Here is a 20,173-nt window from a genome sequence, read left to right on the forward strand (position 1 = left end):
ATCCTTTCCACAGGAAATTTATCCTCTTCAAATCCTAAGGACCAAATCTGAGAACAATAGTCTAAGTGCGATCTGATCAGGACCTTATACAATGGAATGATAACTCTTTTATCTCTGCAGGTCAGCGTCCTTCTCCGTATTGCAGCAATCCTCTGAGTTACCCTCACCACCTTTGCAATATGCTGACTGAATTTCAGTTTTCTATCAATCATCACCCCCAGATCTCATCTCCCCTACCTCCTCCAGTACAGCTCCTCAAATCGAGTACTCATCCTCCCATCGATGGATCCCAAATCTCAAGACTTTACATTTTGCTGCACTGAACCGACAACCCTATTTATTTGCCCATCTGTCTAGTTTATTCAAATCCTCTTGCAGAGCTGCCACATCTGCACTATTACTGGTAATCCTTCCCAACTTCACATCATCCGCAAACAACTGAATGTCCCCTTGCAATCCATTGACAATATCATTAATATAAAGACTGAACAATACAGGTCCCAGTATTGAGCCCAGTGGAACCTCACTTGTAACCTTCTGCTTACTTGATGTTGCCCCATCATACGCAACTCTCTGATACCTATCAGTCAGCCAATCCTGAATCCATTTGACTAACCCTACAGTTAAACCCATGTTCTGCAACTTAAATATCAGCTTATCGTGTGGCACCCTGTCAAATGTGTTTGCAAAATCCAAAAAAATGGCAGTATATGCCTTTTCCTCATCAACTGCTCTTGTCACTTTATTATAAAAGACAATCATATTACTAAAGCAAGAGAGCAACCTTAACAAATGCATGTTGATTCTCACAGATAACATTACCCTTATCTACCCAATGCTGTATATAGTCCCTCACTAATTTCTCCAAGATCTTAACAACTACTGATGGACACACAAACAGGCCTATAATTAGACACTTCCAGTCTGCCACCGCCCTTATGCAATGGCACTATCTTACCTTCTTTCCATTCCCTGGGTACTTTTCCTTCAGCCAGACTTTTATTGAAAATCCAGGTCGACGGAGCTGTCAGTTCTTTAGCACATTCTCTCACAAACCTGTGGTGAAATACCATCCGGTCCAACAGCTTTACTAACATCCAGAGTACTTAGTATGTGGAACACACTCTCCTCTTGCACCTCTAAACCCTGATCCTGCCCTATCCCTCTAGTATTAAAACCTCCTCCAGGATAAAATACTCCAATAAAGTGCTCATTGAACAACTCCATTATGTCCTCTGCATCAGTCACTCTATTCCCATTTTTATCCCGCAATGTCATTCTTCCACAATCGTTTCTCCGCTTACTGGCCACATAGCTAAAAATTCCCTAGGATTTTCTTTGGATCTTAGTGCCAATCTTTTCTTATATTCCAGTTTTGCCTTCCTCACCATTCTGGTCACTATCCTGACCTGCGTCTTATATTCTTCATGTATCTGTCTTCCACCTCTCTCCTTGTATATCTTCCATAATCTCTTTTTCAACTACAGTTCCTGTTTGATATCGTTTGTCATCCACTTTACACCAAATTGTGTCTGCTTCTTCACCAATGGAATACAGCTTACTAGTGCTGCTAACAAATATTCTTTCACAATTTCCCAAGCACTAATGATATCCTGGCCTTCCAATTCTGCCCTCCATGGAACTGCCCCTAGTTGATACCTAAGACTACTATAATCACCCGCCTTATAATTCCACATACATTCCCTTTTCTTTGATACACCTGCATGTCTGTTCATCTTCCAAGTCAAAACCACATGGTCAATCTCTCCATCTGGTGTGAGAGATGTCATCTCACTTATTATCAGCTCTTCTGATGCTATGATCAAATCCAAAACTCTTGAACCTCTTGTTCTCTCCATCACATGCTGCCAAAGACATTTGTTCCTCAAGAATTCCAGAAATTCTATCCCCTTCTTACTACTTGCATTTTCCTCTTCCCAACTTATACTGCTGTAGTTAAAATCTCCCATAACAATCATTTTTCTTGCCAAGCTCAACTGCCTAAACATCTCCTGGTCCTCACAATCTGTGCTCTCTAGCTTATAGCAACACCCAAATAAATATCCTGTCTTGGCCACTTCCCCCCACCATATGCTTTCAAAACCATTTGTGTCACTGCCTTCCGAAGCCTCTACTCTAAGAGGACATAATTCATCACTTATCATAAGCAGTACTCCACCACCACGTTTTACTTTCCTATCTTGCCGAAAAATGCTGTACCCTGCCACTTCAATTCCGGTTATTATATCATCCTCCGTCAACCACGTCTCAGAGATCCTAATAATCTTTGGCCAGGTTGGTGCTATCAGCACCATCAATTCATTTCCTTTATTTCGGATCCTCCTGACATTAGTACAGAGCATAAAAATGTCACTGCTTCTATACCTATCATTGTCCCCTCTCGACCCCCCTTGGCTTAATGTTTCCTGACATCATCCCCCTTCCCCCAAGCACCCATTCCCACAAGAGGCCATCCCTGCTACCATCCACCCTGGGAATTCTAGTTTCCCTGCATTGACACACTGACTCGTTCAGAAAACAACAATCTTTCCAGATGCCTTTGTCCCTTCTCATTCAAATACAAGCAGTGTCTAGCATACAGTTCCCTTCTGTCTTCAAACACCCTCCAAGCATCCGTGTATTCCAACCCTCTCTTCTCAGACATTCTGGCTATTATGTGATTCAGTATTGCTGCTCTTCTGCTCAGCTTGTCACTATCATACCTGGGCAACACACACACACAATCTTCCCTCTCTGCGTTTTCTTTTGCACAACTTCAAACAAGAATCTCAGATCTCTCGCTGCCCGATTTACACTGCTTCTCGAGTCATTCGTGTCCACCATTACAGTCATCTCATCCATCCTTTCACCCCTCTTAATTGCCATAGCCACATTCTCTATGGTTCCTCCAGGCAAACACTCCTCATGCATCCTATCTTGCACTCCACAGATCATTGTGTCACCATACATTACATCTCTCTCATTCCCTCTCTCTCCTCTTCCATCATTCCCATGCATCTCTCTCATTCCCTCTCTTCCACTATTCCCATTCTCTCCTCTTCCATCATTCCCATGCATCTCTCTCATTCCCTCTCTTCCACTATTCCCATTCTCTCCTCTTCCATCATTCCCATGCATCTCTCTCATTCCCTCTCTTCCACTATTCCCATTCTCTCCTCTTCCATCATTCCCATACATCTCTCTCATTCCATCTCCTCTACTGCTCCTATTCTCTCCTCTTCTAGCATTCCCCTCTCTCCTACTATTTCTATTCTCCCTTCTAGCATTCCCATAGTCCAAACCCTTGCTGACATCAAGAGTTTGGTCTCAAGTTTACACAATTCCTGTTCACTCAACATCAGTAGCTCCTGCCTTTCCACTGTTCTCAAGTTCTGCATAATGTAACAATAAAAAGGATGAAATGCCTTTATGAACTAATTCTTTAACATTTCTACTATATCTTCCTCAATGCTTATCATTCTACCATTTTCTTTTAACTCATTAGCTAACAGCTGCTCATATTGCACTTTTGCTATTCATCCTAGATGAGTCACCTTTCTTAATTGCTCCTTTTACTCCTCATTCAACTGATATTATACCATTCATCTAATCTTATGCTGTCTCTATAGTGCCTTCTTCCAAATTGCATGCCTCCTCTTAATCCATTTTACACCTACCTTATTTGACTTTCTGACCTTAGAAATGCATTCAAACATTGCCTCTGTCAGACAGTATCAGGTCTCAAGCAGCACTGATCTGCTTTCAGTTGAATTTCTCTATAATTCAGCTGCAAGTCATCATCACCAACCTTACAGATCCACATATCCCTTCCTAACATAGGTCCTCATACGTTCAGCCATATGAGGATCTTGTTGGAAGTTTTTCCACTTGGTTATTCTATAAATTAAAGATACCAAGAAATTATATACTTGGTTTAATCCCTTATCCAAGTGTAAGCAAACAAAGTTTGCACCTGAAATATAATCAGGACTAGGGCAACTCATATATGGAAGCTAATGATTTCACATCACTTACCTTAGTTTCCCATAATGCAAAGCACATATCCTTGTGGACATATATAATGCTATGCATCATGGGAAGGGTCACTACCCAGACCAGTTTCAATCTTTACTGAGGTCTCATCAGTAGGAGCCATAACCAGAGGTGATACTAAGGTTGAAGTTCGTTCCTAGTCTCTTTCACCAACTTCAGAAAGATTTGACAGTGCATTCAACAGTTGTTTGTCTTTACACCATTGTATAAATAGTTCCATTATCCAGAATGAAAACTGGAATAATTAGCAATGAAAATCTTGCATGCATTATTTCAGAGAAAATTTCTGCAAAGTATCAAGGGCATTCCCAGTATTATTATTACGGGCAACTCCAGGGAGTCATTTGACTCATTGAGGGAGGCCCCAAATCATATTCATCACAACTATTCAACATTCATACAGTATCTATCATACCTCGCCTTAAACTCATTCACTGTCACAGCACCCACCACAGACTCTGCCAGCCCATTCCACCCATTCACCACTCTAAAAGTAAAGAACCCAGCTCTAACACCTTTAATAACCACACTTTTGCCCAGTTTCCATGGATGTCCCCTAGTCCTCCCACAACCAGCCCTGTTCTCAAAAATATCTTCTAAATTAATTTTATAGAAACCCTTCAGTAATTTGCATGTCTTAATCATATCTCCCCTCCTCCGCCTATCAATCAATTTTTGCAACCTTTTCTCATAAGGTTCATTCCACAGACCTGCTATCATCTTGGTCACTCGCCTCTGGATCCTCTCAACCTCCTCCCCATCAAGAAGAAACCTAGGTGACCAAATTTGGGCACAGTAGTCGAGATGGGGTCTTATCAAGGCTCGATACAGAGGAACAATAACCTGCTTGTCTCTGTTTGTCAACGTATTCTTCAGCCAACCAAGTGATTTGATGAACTGATTTGGCCACTTTTGCAATGTGCCCCCTAAACTTCAATTCCTTATCCACCAACACTCCTAAATCTCGTGCCTCATCAATTTCCTGGAGTACAGTTCCACCAATATTACCAATGTAGTAAACTGCTGCTAATCTTTTCACCCCAAAATGTATAACCTTACATTTTGCCACATTAAATTGATATCCATTCTCCTTAGCCCAGACCTCCAATCTATCCAAATCATCTTGCAAAATTTTGACATCATCTGCATTCACTATTGCCGTACCCAACTTTGCATCATCCACAAACAAATGAACTGTTCCTCTCAAATCCTTTCTTATATCATTAATGAATAAATTAAACAGCAGTGGTCCAAGAACAGATCCTTGTGGCACACCACTAGTCATAGGCCGTCTTATGGACTCTACTCCTGAATAAACCACTCTATGATATCTCTCCATCAACCACCCTCCTATCCATCTTACCAACCTTATATCCATCCCCATATGCTGCAATTTACTGATTAGAATTCCATGGTGGTATAAAAGACAAATACCATGTATGGCCATTTATAAAGACCTGATCAGACCACATCTGGATTACTCTGCTCAGATCTAAAAGGTATGAAAAATCTTAAAGAACAAAAGGTGGTAAGTGAAATATTTCCACTGTTGAAAAGTATTTGCAAGATGGATGCTAGGGAAATTTTTCATATAGCAAAACAAGGGACCATCCGTGAAATATGAAAACAGTGCGTAAGATTTGAGATTTATTTTTGCATGGAGAGAGAGAGAGTGGTAAGAGCACAGAATACATGGTCTGAAGGGATTGAGAGAGGATGTAGACACCTTAAATATGTTTAAGAATAGAAGATATTATAAATAATTGAATTTGAAACCAGAAAGCTTATGAGAATACAAGCTTCAGCATATGAATTGCCTTGTCATTGCACTATGTAAAGGACAAATTAGGTCAGTTGATAGGCAGAGAAGAGGGGATATGATAGAAAGATTTAAATTACTAGAAGGTTCTTAAAAGTTTGATGCAGGGGAAATATTTCAGTGGTGTGATAGTGATGGAAGAACAAGGGTTAACAAGGATGTAGGAACTAGATTTTTCGCCTGGAGGATGGTGAATGATGAATGCATTGCCTGACTCAGTTGTGAATTCTTCGTCTATAAATGAATTCAAGAAGAGATATGATAGATATTGTTATGATAATTTGACTTAAGGTTTGACTAGCTTGAGAAACTAGTTTGGCTAGTGAAACTACTAGCCAAACTTGAAACCTGACAGCTAAAAGCACTATAGAAAGGTGAACATATGTGCTTCTTGGACATGGTTAGTGTCTTAAATAGTGCAATGCCAAAGAACATCAGTGGCAATTATATTCTTTGAAACTTTTAAAGTTTCAAATTCAATTACTTGTGGAAAAATTCAATAAATCAGAACTTAAATACTTACTCAAATGGAGGATATTATGTAGCCATATTTTACAGCCAAATATAAAAAGAAACTTTCAGAAAGAAAGTTTCAAAAATTTACTATAGAGATGATGAGAATATAATTCTCAGATATGAGAATACAGACAAATCAGCTCTTCAGAACACATGCAATTTACAGACAAAAGATTCTTGTTGTTGTGGTGGTGGGCGGTGGATGGCGCTGATGTAGTCTTCGGACTCCTTGGAGGTGTCACGAATAATAATAATAATAATCTTCAGCATCAGAGTTTCCTTTGTATGCACTCTAAAAAGCATGAGCTCTGCCCAGGAAGCCATATGTTCACCTTTTATTTTAAATTAGGTGAACATATGTTTCGCTGTCTTCACAGCTGTTTCAAACTGGTTGATTCTCATCAAAGATCAGGCAGAAACCTAGAGAACAAAAACTCTCTCAATACTGTAGCATCCCATGTCAGAAAGTTAAATTTATCATAATAGAACTCTTATTTAAGCACTAAAGGCAAACATGTGGGCTCCTGGACAGAATTCATATCTTTTAAGTAATGCATACCAAGGCAATGCCGAAGTCTGAAATTTACCAAAGAATATGTCTTTGGTAAATTTTCAAAACATTTTCAAATTTTCAAAAAGTTTTTATATTTGGCTAAAAAATACGGCTAGATCCATAATATTCTCCATTTGAATATATTAATTATACCAAATTGAAGCCTTTCAGCTCTATACTTTAGTTATTTAAATACTTACTTTTCAATTGCCGTACAAATCTGTTTCACTCCTGGAAGAAGGCAGGCAGAAGGCAGTCTTTCTACCATTGACTAAATTTAAATAAATATTCAAAATACAGTAAATCATTCATTCAACATTACTGTTTTAAAAAATTAAAAATATCTAAATAAAACAATTCCTTTTTTTTTTTATTTTCAGCATAATGACTCATCATTGGGAAATATGCTAATAAACCATTCATGACCTTTCTTTGTAAGTAGCTGACTTTGTTACATGTTATTCTGTCAGGCCAGTGAAACCATTGCATGTTACTCTTAGTATACCATAATGCAAATTACACTTCCTAGGATGCGTATATTTCCCTAAAATTCTTAACCAGATCGAGATATGGCAATGAAAAAGCAATCATGTTAAACACTAATTTTAGAATCTAAGTTTTAATTGATAATATTAAAATTATCATTTTATGATAATTTTAATATTATCATAAAATGAACTCTTAAACTGGAAAATCAGTTATTTTAAGAAACAGAAATTAACATAATAAAGCTCTTGCAATGGTTGCAATTTTTTTTTTCTATTTGAATCCATATTTCTGTGCATCATAGTAATACTTTTTCTTTATAAGTTTGATCAGTCATTTTGAATGGTCTGTAACATCCAAAATTCTCTGATACAATGCATTTCTATTTAGCATTATGCTTGCACTTGTTCCATTAGTTTAAATCTCCTATTTAAGTTACCTAAACTATCTCTAAAGTTCCTCAACCAATCCAATGGCTTGTTGAAAAAGTGCAATGGAGCTCCATTGCACTTTTCCAACAAGACGTTATAATATACATATTAATAAAATAAGATTTTTATCCCCTTAATTTAATTAAACTTCACCAGAAAAAATAGCCGTTTGGCTTTTTATCTTATACATATTAATAATGCCAGACCTCCATTGAGTCAAAGAATCATTGTAGGAGTTACACACACACTCTCTCTCTCTCTCTCTCTCTCACACACACACACACACACACACACACACACACACACACACACACACACAGAAAAAAAAACTCAAACAGTGCCTTAAACTCATTTTGTCTGCATTCACCACACTCAGGCGATATGTTCCATTCAGCAACCAATCTCCATGCAAAGAACTGCTCCTCATTTCTTTACTCACACCCTCCTTACAGTTTCAAGGGATTACCTCTTGTCCTATCTCCCCCTCTCCCATTCCGTAAAAAATTTCTTCCACATTAACCTGGTAACAATCCCCTTATCAACTACATCTCAATTATATCTCCTCTCTTCTCACTTCATCAATAAAAGAATATCCTAAAACAAACCTAGCAGCCATTTTACAAAAGATCTCTATAGCACAACTGGACGAACAGTGGAATATTGTACCCTTTGGTTGGAAGATGTGTGATTCTCATCTTGATGAGAAGAATCTTTATATGGGCTTTTTCAACTGAAGGTGAATTAGGATCTCATATGGAGTTAGCAAAGTTTCTTCACCTGGAAATTTGGGTTTTTCATCCTGTATATACAGGAAAATCAACCATGAGAACATACATTCACAATAAAAAAAAATACTGTTGTTGATGGTGGTGGTGGATGGTAGATAGCGAGATACATGCAGCAGAATAGAATAGAGTGTCTTCCAGCGATAAGTACTTGGACTCCTTGGAAGGGTCACGTTGTAATAATAACGTTTCCTCTACTGATACAATTAGTTTCCAACAAGTATACACATACTCTTATTCTTTGGGTACTTACTTATAAATGCCTATATTGAATGTTTTGGATAAGGGAGATTCATATATAGTGATATTCTTGGACTTTACAAAAAGGCATTTGATAGATTACCACATTACAGTTTAGTAAACTAGCTACAGAAGATGGATTTGAGAGTGGCTTATGAAATATGAGCAAGGTGTGTACCAGGGGTGGAATCTCAAAAAAAAAAAGAAGCTAACTAAACTTTTAGCTTGAAAGTTGTAGTTAATATTAATAAGTGCAAGGTGCTGAATATTGCAGTGCAGAGATATAAGGCTGTGTACTAAACTGATGAAGCTGTGCTTCAGGAAGTGAATGAGATTCCAGATCTGGGGGGGGGGGGGGCTGACAGTGGAGTGAAGTTCAGTGTTTGCAATGCAAGTGTTAGACACATCACATTGCTGCTATGAGAAGGAATAAATTCAGAAATAGGGATAAGAAGGTGGTTGTGCCGCTATATAAACTATCCATGGACTATTCTACTCACATTTGTCACCTAGTTTTTACTGATGTGGAAGCATTGAAGATAGTACTGAGGTGAGTGACAGGGAAATATCAAAAATCTTGATATTGGATATTGCCTTGTGCTTCAAATGTTGATTAAGAATGTTGATTACTGGGAGAGGTTGAAATAATGTAAATTTGAGTTTGAGGCAGAAGAGTGTGGTTAATATAGCAGATATTATAAAAATAGTGGAAGGTGAGAGATGAAGAACTATAGGTCACCCCTAGAAATTGTGTAAAAGGTGGATGAAGAGAGGTGTAAAGAAAAGATGTTTTAAATTTTTTTTTGATGGAGAGTTGTCAGTGAGCAGAATGCATTACTAGAATACATCATGAAAGCTGGGATGTTGTTAACTAAATGGACCTCCCATGATGATTCTGCTAATTTCATGGAGGGTTATGTGCTAATATTGAGAACATGATATTCGAACAGGTTTAACTGGTGATATGCAGCTGCCAGCTGTTTGTTGGACAAGTACCTGATTGCACCTGAATTTGCAACATTGCACAAGTCGTGAAGTCATCACATCGGGTAGTAGCAATGATGAAGAGAACCTGATGTGCAGAAATAGAGAAGTTTAGATTCCATTGTATAAGGCCTCATATGGATTATTGAGAACAGATTTGGTTTTCATGGTGATGAGAATATGTTATAAAGGGTCCAGAGAAGATTCACAAAGGTGATCACTGGTCTTTGGAATGTGGAATACGTGGACAGATTGAGAGAATGTAAATTGCAAAACTTCGTTAATAGGAGGGGGGGACAGGATATTATTGAGATGTAAGCTAGTTAAGGGTTGTTAATCCATCCCTGGAAACTGTATAAGGAAGGTGTGAAGAGAGGAGTGAGAGAAGGTTCTTTGCATGGAGAGTGGAGAGTGGTTGGTGAGTGGAAAACTTGAGTATGTTGTGAATGTAGTCACATTGACTCAGTTGAAGGCATGGCTGGAAGAGCTTTGTGTGTGACTGTGTACCTCCTATGATATGTTTGATTCCATGGAGGTCAGATAATAATAAACACAGGTCAGTTTGCCTGTTTTGAAGGATGAAAAATTTGAGTTTTCAGAGGAAAACCCTTCACTACCATATGAGGTTGGCCAACTAACCTTTATTCAAAACGACCTGATAAAGATTCCTCACATCTTAGATGGGAATCAAGCCCAGGTCTTTCTGACAAAAGTCTATACTGAATGAGCTACAGAGGCTTGAGAACAATGAATAGGAATTTCATTCTTCTGCAACCCTTTTTCTCATTCTCATGTGAAAATGAGAGAAAGGGGGCATCTGTGAAATCCTTCATAAGCAAAGTGTGAGCTCAAGAAATGTGAGATAAGAAAAAGGGATGTATGACAAAACTAGAGAAAAAGAGTAAGGTGAAAGTTTTTTTTATAGTAATTCTATAAGAGGAGTGCTTAGAAGAGTGACCAAATCTTGTTTTCCAGATGAAAAAATTAATTATATTAACAAGGCTGTCAAAATGTCAAAAGAAGTTGAAAGAGTTGTTTTTGCAGGCATAAATGAAATGAAAGGTGAATAGTATGGTGTGAGAAGCGTTATGAAAAAGTTACTGGAAGAAGCAAATAAAAATAAATACATTTAGGGAGTTAAAACTGAATCTGCTGCCACATTGGTAGAAGTTCAAGAATAAGAAGGAGTTTTGGACACTGGTTGGTTCAATACTGCTAAAAGTTATAAGGCATTAGTGTAACTTGATTGACAGGAGAAAACATAATTATTGAGATAGAACAGGATGGGTATAGCATTTCCAGGCAGGATACAGAGAATGGGATGTAGGAAGGGAAACACTGATGAATAGCAGATAAAGTATAGCCAAAAAGTATAATAAAATTAGTTTAATCCTTTATCCAAGTGTGAGCAAACAAAGTTTACGCCAGAAAGTATCTTCAGGACTAGGGTAGGGTGATACAACACCAGGGCAACTCGTTGCAAAGGTGGAGAAAGCTACCAACACTCCTATCTCAGTATCTCCTATAATGCAAAACACATCTCCTTGCGGATATGTTTATTGTTATGCATTAAGGGAAGGGCCACTACCCAGACTAGTTTCGACCTTTATTGAGGTCTCTTCAGTGGGAGCCAGGCCCTAGTGGAGATACCAGGCAGAAGCATTAGCAAGTCATCTCTACCTATAGGAGTTGCCAAATGGTGTGCCACCCTTTTTTTTTAATAAATTACTCTGGATTTAGAGAAAGATGTTGAAAGTTTATTTTCACTTGGTTAGAGTATAATAAAATTAGTTTAATCTTATGTGGAGTCCATTTATATATCATTATTACAGGCGACTCCAGGGAGTCCTTAGACTCATCGAGGGAGGCCCTAAATATTATGTCCACACAACTATACGACATTCTCACAGTATCTATCATACTTTGCCTTGAACTCACTCACTGTCATAGCACCCACAACAGACTCTGGCAGCTTATTCCACTCATTTACCACTCCAAAGAACCCAGCGCTAACACCCCTGCTAACCACACTCTTGCTCAGCTTCCATTGGTGTCCCCTAGTTCTCCCACCACCAGTCCTGATCTCAAAAATATCCTCTGAATTAATCCTATAGAAACCCTTTAGCAATTTGAATGTCTCAATCATATCTCCCCTTTTCTGCCTATCAACTAATTTCTGCAACCCACAAATCTTCAACCTGTTTCTCATATGGTTCATTCCATAGACCTACTATCATCTTAGTCACTCGCCTCTGGATCCTCTCCGCCTCCCTCCCATCAAGAAGGATATCCTCTCATGCCAGAATGCCTCAAAAATAGGAGGCCATCAGGACAAAATATACACAGATTCTGCTATTAATGGCCTGACCAGGGAATGCTAGGTAAGATGTGGAAGACACGCATTGGCAAATTAGCATGATGAGTGCAGGTTGAGTAATTATTATAGGAGACCTCAATTATGAGGACAGACTAGAAGGGAGAAACATCGTGTGGTGGGAACAAAATAGAATTTATTTCCCTACTTGAAACAGTATGTGATGGAGACAACTTTGAGTTGGAGAGTGATGAGTTTCATCACTGGATCAGGTCTGTATGTAACCAAGGTGGCCACACTAATTCCAAATTGAAGAGAGTGACTATGTAGCCTTGTTTTGGGAAGTTGCCAAACATGGAATATTCAGTTAAAAAAAAAGGAGTTTGTGTGAGACTCCATTGCAGGCAATTATGACACACTCAGGATGCAGCATATTTATCCTGCAATGATACAATGACTGGGATATCCACACAAGCATTTGATACCATCTTTTGAAACCATATATTGATATTTTTTTTATGTGTTTTTTTGTCTGTAAATTACATGTCTTCTACTTGGTTGGTTTGTCTGGTTGCAAGACAAAAATCATGAGTTTTTTGATGAGGAAAAAACCCTGCCACATCTGTACAAGACCAGCTAACTCACCTTCTGTTGAAAAGCCCTCATAAAAGTTCTTCACATTGTAGATGGGATTCAAACCCAGGTCTTTCCAGTAAAAGGTCTTTGTCTAGACTGACTAAGCTATGGAGGTTCTAGGATGCAGCTTGAAGGAGTGTTATGGTATAAGAATATGCAAGGGAAGGATGTGAGCAGTATATGGTTGGTAGTATTAGAAACATGTATTCATAAGTGTCAGATTTCAGGGAAAGACAACATATACTAGTATATTAATTAAAAACTTTAATTAATACTTCCTATATTTCTGTAATGTTACATTACGATCTTCAGGAACACAAAATAATGATATGTGCACACAGGCACTAACACTAAACAAATATGGCTGAAGAAACAGCTGAAGTTGATCCTAGATTCCTAAAGGTGCCCCCAAGTAGGCTAAATTGGGTTGTTGTGGCTGTTGGGCTGATGTTCTCAGAATGCAAGCTTTCCATATTTGGGGCAGTCTAATGCATCCAAATTTGTTGAGATTTGGGGAGTTTTTTTTTTAGAGCTAAAGCCGATTCCAGGAATAATCTCTTATATTTATACTTGCTGCGGTGTAATAAAGTGGCTTTCTTCCAGTGTATTTTCTGGTGGGTATTCAAAGCACAGTCATCAAGTCCTGAGTGGCTGTGTTGGTGGAACCAGATATAGTCCTTATGTTCAGATATCATGATATTAGTTGTCTTGCCTGTTTGGCTGTAGTAGGACAGTTTGCAACTACAAGGGATCTAGTCTACTCTAGGTGGGTCTAGGGGAAGTGGCTGGTTATTTGCCAATGACTTGACAACTTGTTACAAACCATATAAAAAATGGCATTTCTTATCTGCTCCACCAAAGACCAGCCACTTCCCCATTCAACTGTAAGTGATGTTACTGTGAAATGGAAATGCCTAGGAGCAACAATAGTACAACTGTCACCTGGTAGACCACATAAAATCACAGAGTGAAACTGATGAGTGGTGAAGCATATGGCATGAAAAAAAAAAAAAAAAAAAAAAAAAATTACTGTCCTCGGTTGAAACACATACTACCGAATTCTGAAATGCCTCTGCAAGGAATGCCACCACTTCACCTGATGTTAGGCTTGTGTGCAGCTGCATTGTTATAAAAACCTATGTTCTTCAGTTGCACACAAGCCTAACATCAGCAAGGGCAATGCCAAGCATCAGGAACAGTTATTTAAATTAAGGGGATATTAGATCCCGCATTGTTTTAAAATCGAATAAGAAACTCAAAGATTGGAATCAGAGTTTCATGCCGAATATAGTATAAAAACTATAAAAGTATTGGCGAATACTAGCGTGAGCTAATGCAAGTAGTCCTAGAATGTAGTACAAACACGGGCAACTCTTTGCAAAGATGGGTAAAGTTCTGATCACTATTCTTGGTATTTTCCATAATGTAAAAACACGTTTCTAGGAAATTTATGCTGTTATTACATTATGGTGGGAGGTCACTACCCAGACCGGTTTCAGCCTTTTTTTTTTTTTTTTTTTTTTGAGGCTTCATCAGTGAGTAGCTAGACCAAATTAATACCGAAGGGTATAGCGAAAAGAACTTATATACTCTGCTATACGAGTTGTCCAAAAGGTGCACCCATTAAGTTACTTAAATATAAAGAGCCAACAGGCTTCATTCCGGCAATATAAACATTATTTAAATTAAGGGGATATTAGATCCCACGTTGTTTTAAAACCGAATAAGAAACTCAAAAATTGGAATCAGAGAGTTTCATGCCGAATATAGTATAAAAACTATAAATTCTCTGATTCCAATCTCCCTCGACACCGCAAGGTAAAAGAGGGTATAAGGAAGATGATGATTCCAATCTTTGAGTTTATTATTCGGTTTTAAAACAATGTGGGATCTAATATCCCCTTCATTTAAATAATGTTTATATCGCTGAAATGAAGCCTGTTGGCTCTTTATATATTTAAGTAATCAGGTACAGTAGTGTAAAGCCCCCTGCCATTGGACTTGGGAGAAGTGGAAACATTCTCTAGAGTGATGAATCATGCTTTACCCTCTGGCAGTCCAATGGATAAGTCTTGAATTGTTCCACCTGGAGGCCAGTAGTTCCAGTGATGGGGAATCTTAACAATGCAGCCTATGATGACATTCTGCGCAATTCTGTTCTTCCAACTTTATGGTAACTGTTCAGTGAAGGCTCTTTCTTGTATCAATATAATGCTTCCATCCACAAAGCGAAGTCTATGCAGGAATAGCTTGATGAGATGGGTGTTGAAGAACTCGACTGGCCTGTGCTGATATCAGCCTCCTCCCTGCTCATCGATCTGTGGAATGTTGATTGTAAGCCAGGTCAAATTAATTACCCAACATCAATGACGGACCTCTCTAATGCTGTTCTGGAAGAATGGAATGTAGTTATGGAGCAACGTACCAAAATCTAGTGGAATGTTCAGAAAACTGATGAGTTAGGCTGTCATAGCAGCAACAAGTGGACCAACTCCATAATTAATGCCTTTTGTATTAGAGCGAGTTGGGATTAGCAAGCATCTGGATATTTTTTGATCAGATAACATATTTGACTGGTAATTAGTTTGCGGAATTAATTACGGATAACATACTTGGTTTTCCTGGAAGTCACAGATGAGGAAGTGTAGTAAAGGATTGAGAGATTGGCAAAATAGTGGTTCTGGAATTCTTAAGGAGTGAGACTGAAGGTTTGTGGGTTACAAAAACTTCTTGATAGGTGAAGAGAGAGAATATGACAGAAACTGTAATAGTAGAAGAAATTTTCTTACGCAGAAAAAAGTTTCTGTTTACATCTTTGACATTCTTGTTGTTGAAGAACTCAACTGGCCTGCACTGATCTCAATCCCTCCTAAAAAAAAAAAAATTTGTCCTCACATTTTTAACATAATGCTTGTTAAAGATGTTAGTACAATTTTTTTTTTTTTTTTTGCTTGTTGAGAGTGATGTGTGCAAAAAAAAGTTGTTATAGGTTAATAACAATAATAACCAAATATATGAATTTTATTTTATTACTTACCCAATGAAAATATGGTAGAGCTTTAGACTTGATTCTGGATTTATATACAGAAGTTTCCATTCCACCCTGTAAATATTTAAAGTTCTTTAGAATACTAATTTTAGAAATTTATGTAGTTAGTACAGTAATTCTGCTATTTTTAATTTATTTAACTTTAATAATAATTATATTATTATTATACCATCACCTCCATGGAGTCTGAAGACTCACTGTGGGAGACCCAATCTATCCACACAATCTCTCATACCTCTCCTTGAACCCATTAATAGAAAAAGCACTCAACAGATTCTGGCAACCTCTCCAAGCAAAAAATTAAATTCACTCCATGCATCTATGCATGTTATTTTTCCCAAACAATCTACAATATATTGGCTTGTCTGCCATGATGGCCTTCTCAACTTGCCTGTAGTATGTTGGCAATCAATGTACAATGATTAGTCTCTCTGTCGTCTTGTTTGCGTCTAGATTTCATATTCTTTTTCATTCCATATTTTCATCTTTCAAATCATTTTTAAATATCAGAGCTATCGATGTTTCATTTCCCTCCTTTGCTTTCTAATAGCATTGTCAATAAAAATAAAAAAAAATCAATCAGCTAATGCCTTTTATTCCCATATAGGGAGTAGGCAAGGCTGTTTTAGCCCTATCTAACTTTTAGAGACTGAGTGGACGGTTCAATCTCCACTGGTAGCCAATCAGAGATAGCTGGCCCAAGGCTATCACTAAGTTAATCGTCACACAGTGAAGAGATGGCTAACAAGTGATGCCATCTCGTTGTCCCTAACCTTACCACAATCTTTGTAATGTCTGATAATAGTGCGAGTTCGACGGTTGATTTTCTTGAGTTTAAGGGAGAAAAAAAAACCGCTTGCCTGTGCCAGAGATCAATTAACTCGGGAACTCGTCAAAAAAAGGCTTAGAAAATGTTCCTCTAGTCAGTAACTAGATTTGAACCCCAGTCTTCATTCATGCAGTCAAGCACCATGGAGTGTAAACACCACTTCCACTGAGCTACAGTATTGTTCACATCTTTAATTATTATTATTTTACGGCACATCTTCATGGAGTCCGGAGACCTAAATCAACCATCATACACAAAAATCCTGTCATACCTCACCTTAAATCCATTCACCATTAGGGAACTCACAACCACTTCTGGCAATCCATTCCATTCACTCACCACTCTCCATGCAAAATCTGGTCTGCACCCCCCCCCCCCTACTAACCACATTCTTACACAACTTCCACAGATGACCTCTAGTTCTCTGACTATTTGTTATATTGAAAAATTTTGCATCAATTTTATAAAACTATTTTAATATCTTTAATATCATAAATTTCTATCATGTCCGCTCTTTTCTGCCTCTCAACTAAATTTTATAACTTAAAAATCTTCAATTTATCCTTGTAGGAGCATTTCACAGACCAGTTACCAACATGGTCACTCATATCTAAATCCTCTCTACCACCTCCTGGTACCCAACAAACCCTAGTGACCAAATCTATGCACAATAGTCTATGTCCAAATTATAGCCCTATAAAAGAGGAGTAATAACTTTTTTATCTGTACTTGTTAGCATGTTTTTCAACATCCAAGTAATTCGTTGAACTATTTTACCAACTAATGTAATATGCCCTCCGAACTTCAACTCTTTGTCCACTATTATCCCCAAGTTCCTATATTCATCAATTTCCTACAACACCATCAATACGATAAACCACATGCAACCCTTGTAACCTTACATTTTTACAACATTAAATTGACAATCATTGTTCTTTGCCCACAATGCCAATTTATTTAAATCATCGTGCAGGATATCTACATCATCTTCATCAACTATTACTCTCCCCAAATCATAGCCCTAATCCTAGATTCACTATAAAACAGTTTCTTCCTACTCTATTCTCTACTGCATGATTCTGCTTTCCAGCTCCTGAAACTCACAGTTTATCCTATGAAAACTATGTTAATTATTCTGTTATTTTTTTTCATTATGGCCACTGGCATAGAATTCTACTCATCTTCTATTTTGTGTGTGTGTGTGTGTGTGTGTGTGTGTGTGTCAGTGGCGGCCGGTGAAGCATGCATTAAGTGAGGGTGCTGCCTATACAAAATACTTAAAAAAAATTTTTTTTCCTAATTAGTAACCAGTTTATTAATAAATAATTAATAAACTGGTTACTAATTAGGAAAAAAAATTTTTTTAAGTATTTTGTATAGGCAGCACCCCCAATTAAAGCTTCACAGGCCGCCACTGGTGTGTGTGTGTGTGTGTGTGTGACCAAGGCTTATTCACAGAGGATTATTTCTAGTCACTCACTTAAATACTTATCATATATAATTGAATACACTTAAGAAACTCACAATATCTAACTATAGCCATTTCCACACATGCTTTCTAAGGCCATATCCAGGGGCGACTCGTGCATAGACACTGCGTAACTGCAACAACCCCGATTTTTCTCGCTACATCAATATATTTATTAATTTATTTATATTTGCCTGTAATATTTAATTTTATCATCAACAATCCTATACAATTCTCTTATTTTATATAAAAAATAATAAAAATCCATCTTGTAGCACTTGGAGGGCGAAGGACACTAGCAGCACTATGTTTACCACAGTGTCATATTGCTACGTGCGCAAGCATATGCATGTCATGGTGAGATGCGAGTTATTAGTGTAATGCGGCACTGTCCGTCGCGCAGTTCCACTGTTGTTTATATGCAGTTTGCGCCAATATAATTCGATTCGAGACCCTTCGACATTTCTGCGAATGTCAACAGGGGGAGAATCCATGGGATGAGTTGTTTATTATTACACGTCGGAAAATTAACTTCTCTTTTATGATCATTGTAGTTAACTATGTTGCTTGTATAACAGTTGGAAAATTTTACCTATAAAGCACGTGATTTCGCCTGTTGGCGACCAATTCGTACGTCCTTCATTTTTTTTCTTCCCCTTCAGCATGAATCGACTATTCTTGGCAAGTCGCCAAGCAGAGATCTACAAACTGTGGGCATACTATAGTAGAGTATTTGTAGTGCTTATCGTGTTTACTCCATCTCTATAAATATTTGGACATTACAGTTAAAGACATAACATTTGCTATAGTTTTTATTTTAGAACATTTTTTTTAAGTAATTTTGAATTATACTAAACTGTATAACTTTATAAAAATAAACAATATTTTTTCATCTTTAATTTTTTTTAAAATTTTTACCATAATTTTGATATTTTATTCAAACACATACACTGTACTTACAGTGTGTGTGTGTGTGTGTGTGTGTGTGTGTGTGTGTGTGTTTCGAAAGTTGCAGCACCTCCACGATTTTAAGCCAGGAGTCGCCACTGGCCATATCTTTAGCAAATTTCCGGGATAACCGAGTTTTTCCTACACTAAACAAACTGCAAAATCTGATGCATCTCTGCAGAAGTGGATTATACCATCATTTTTTCCTCCTATCCCTTCCATTCCTCAAACTTGAAGCCCATTTATCCTCATATACGCAGTTACATACACTAGTTATCATCTTGGTCACCCACATCTGGATCTTTTCGATTGTTTTCCCATATCTTTGGAACCCAGTTAACTGTCTCTATGCACCAACACAGTAAATGAGGCCTTGTAATGTTGGAAGAATAACTTTCCTGGGGTTGGTGTTCTCTTCAACACTATAGCTATCCATTGCAATGAACTAACTACCTTAGCAATGTTATTCTAAATAATGATCCTTCAAACTCGCTCCTACATCATTCATATTATGTTCATCTTCACTCACTCCTGCAATTGAATTTCTATCTACTTGGTGTTGGCATTCGAGTTTCGTACATTTTGTTCATTCACATCTCTGCTATCCCCCAGTTTTTTTTTTTTTTTTTCAGAACACTTGCAACATGATTTTACTACTCTTTCCTTACAATGAAGCCCATTTATCCTCATATACGCAGTTACATACACTAGTTATCATCTTGGTCACCCACATCTGGATCTTTTCGATTGTTTTCCCATATCTTTGGAACCCAGTTAACTGTCTCTATGCACCAACACAGTAAATGAGGCCTCATAAATAGAAAAATATTAAAATCAGCAGCAACATGAGTGACTGAAATCAGTCAAATAAACAAGTGGCGAATGTACTTATGTTTGAGTATAGTATATAAAAATTTATATAAAGCATATAAACTTTAGTCCTTAATTCCTGCCTCAAAAATCGACCATTGAATTCTTACTATTATAGAGAATAACAATAGTGATTAAGGTGACGAAAAGACAGCAGTTGTCTACCATATAACCTCCCCCCGTCTCTCTCTC

The 20,173-nt window shown here is 37.6% G+C and overlaps 1 protein-coding gene across 1 annotated transcript in view; it reads right to left on the minus strand.

Annotated features, from left to right (window-relative positions):
* The window catches only part of LOC150096529 (acyloxyacyl hydrolase-like), a 236,400-nt gene that overhangs the window by 166,403 nt on the left and 49,824 nt on the right, over window positions 1–20,173 (minus strand). The window contains exons 4-5 of the mRNA XM_090408466.1: window positions 15,855–15,920; window positions 7,142–7,212 (exon numbers count right to left, since the gene is read on the minus strand). Coding sequence (XP_090264592.1) covers window positions 7,142–7,212; window positions 15,855–15,920 — 137 coding nt within the window. The remainder of the gene's footprint in view (window positions 1–7,141; window positions 7,213–15,854; window positions 15,921–20,173) is intronic.

Source organism: Typopeltis vanoorti, chromosome 18 (genome assembly GCF_054136105.1).
Source record: "Typopeltis vanoorti isolate ZY-2024b chromosome 18, IOZ_Tvanoo_1.0, whole genome shotgun sequence".
Taxonomy (NCBI): Eukaryota; Metazoa; Arthropoda; class Arachnida; order Uropygi; family Thelyphonidae; genus Typopeltis; species Typopeltis vanoorti.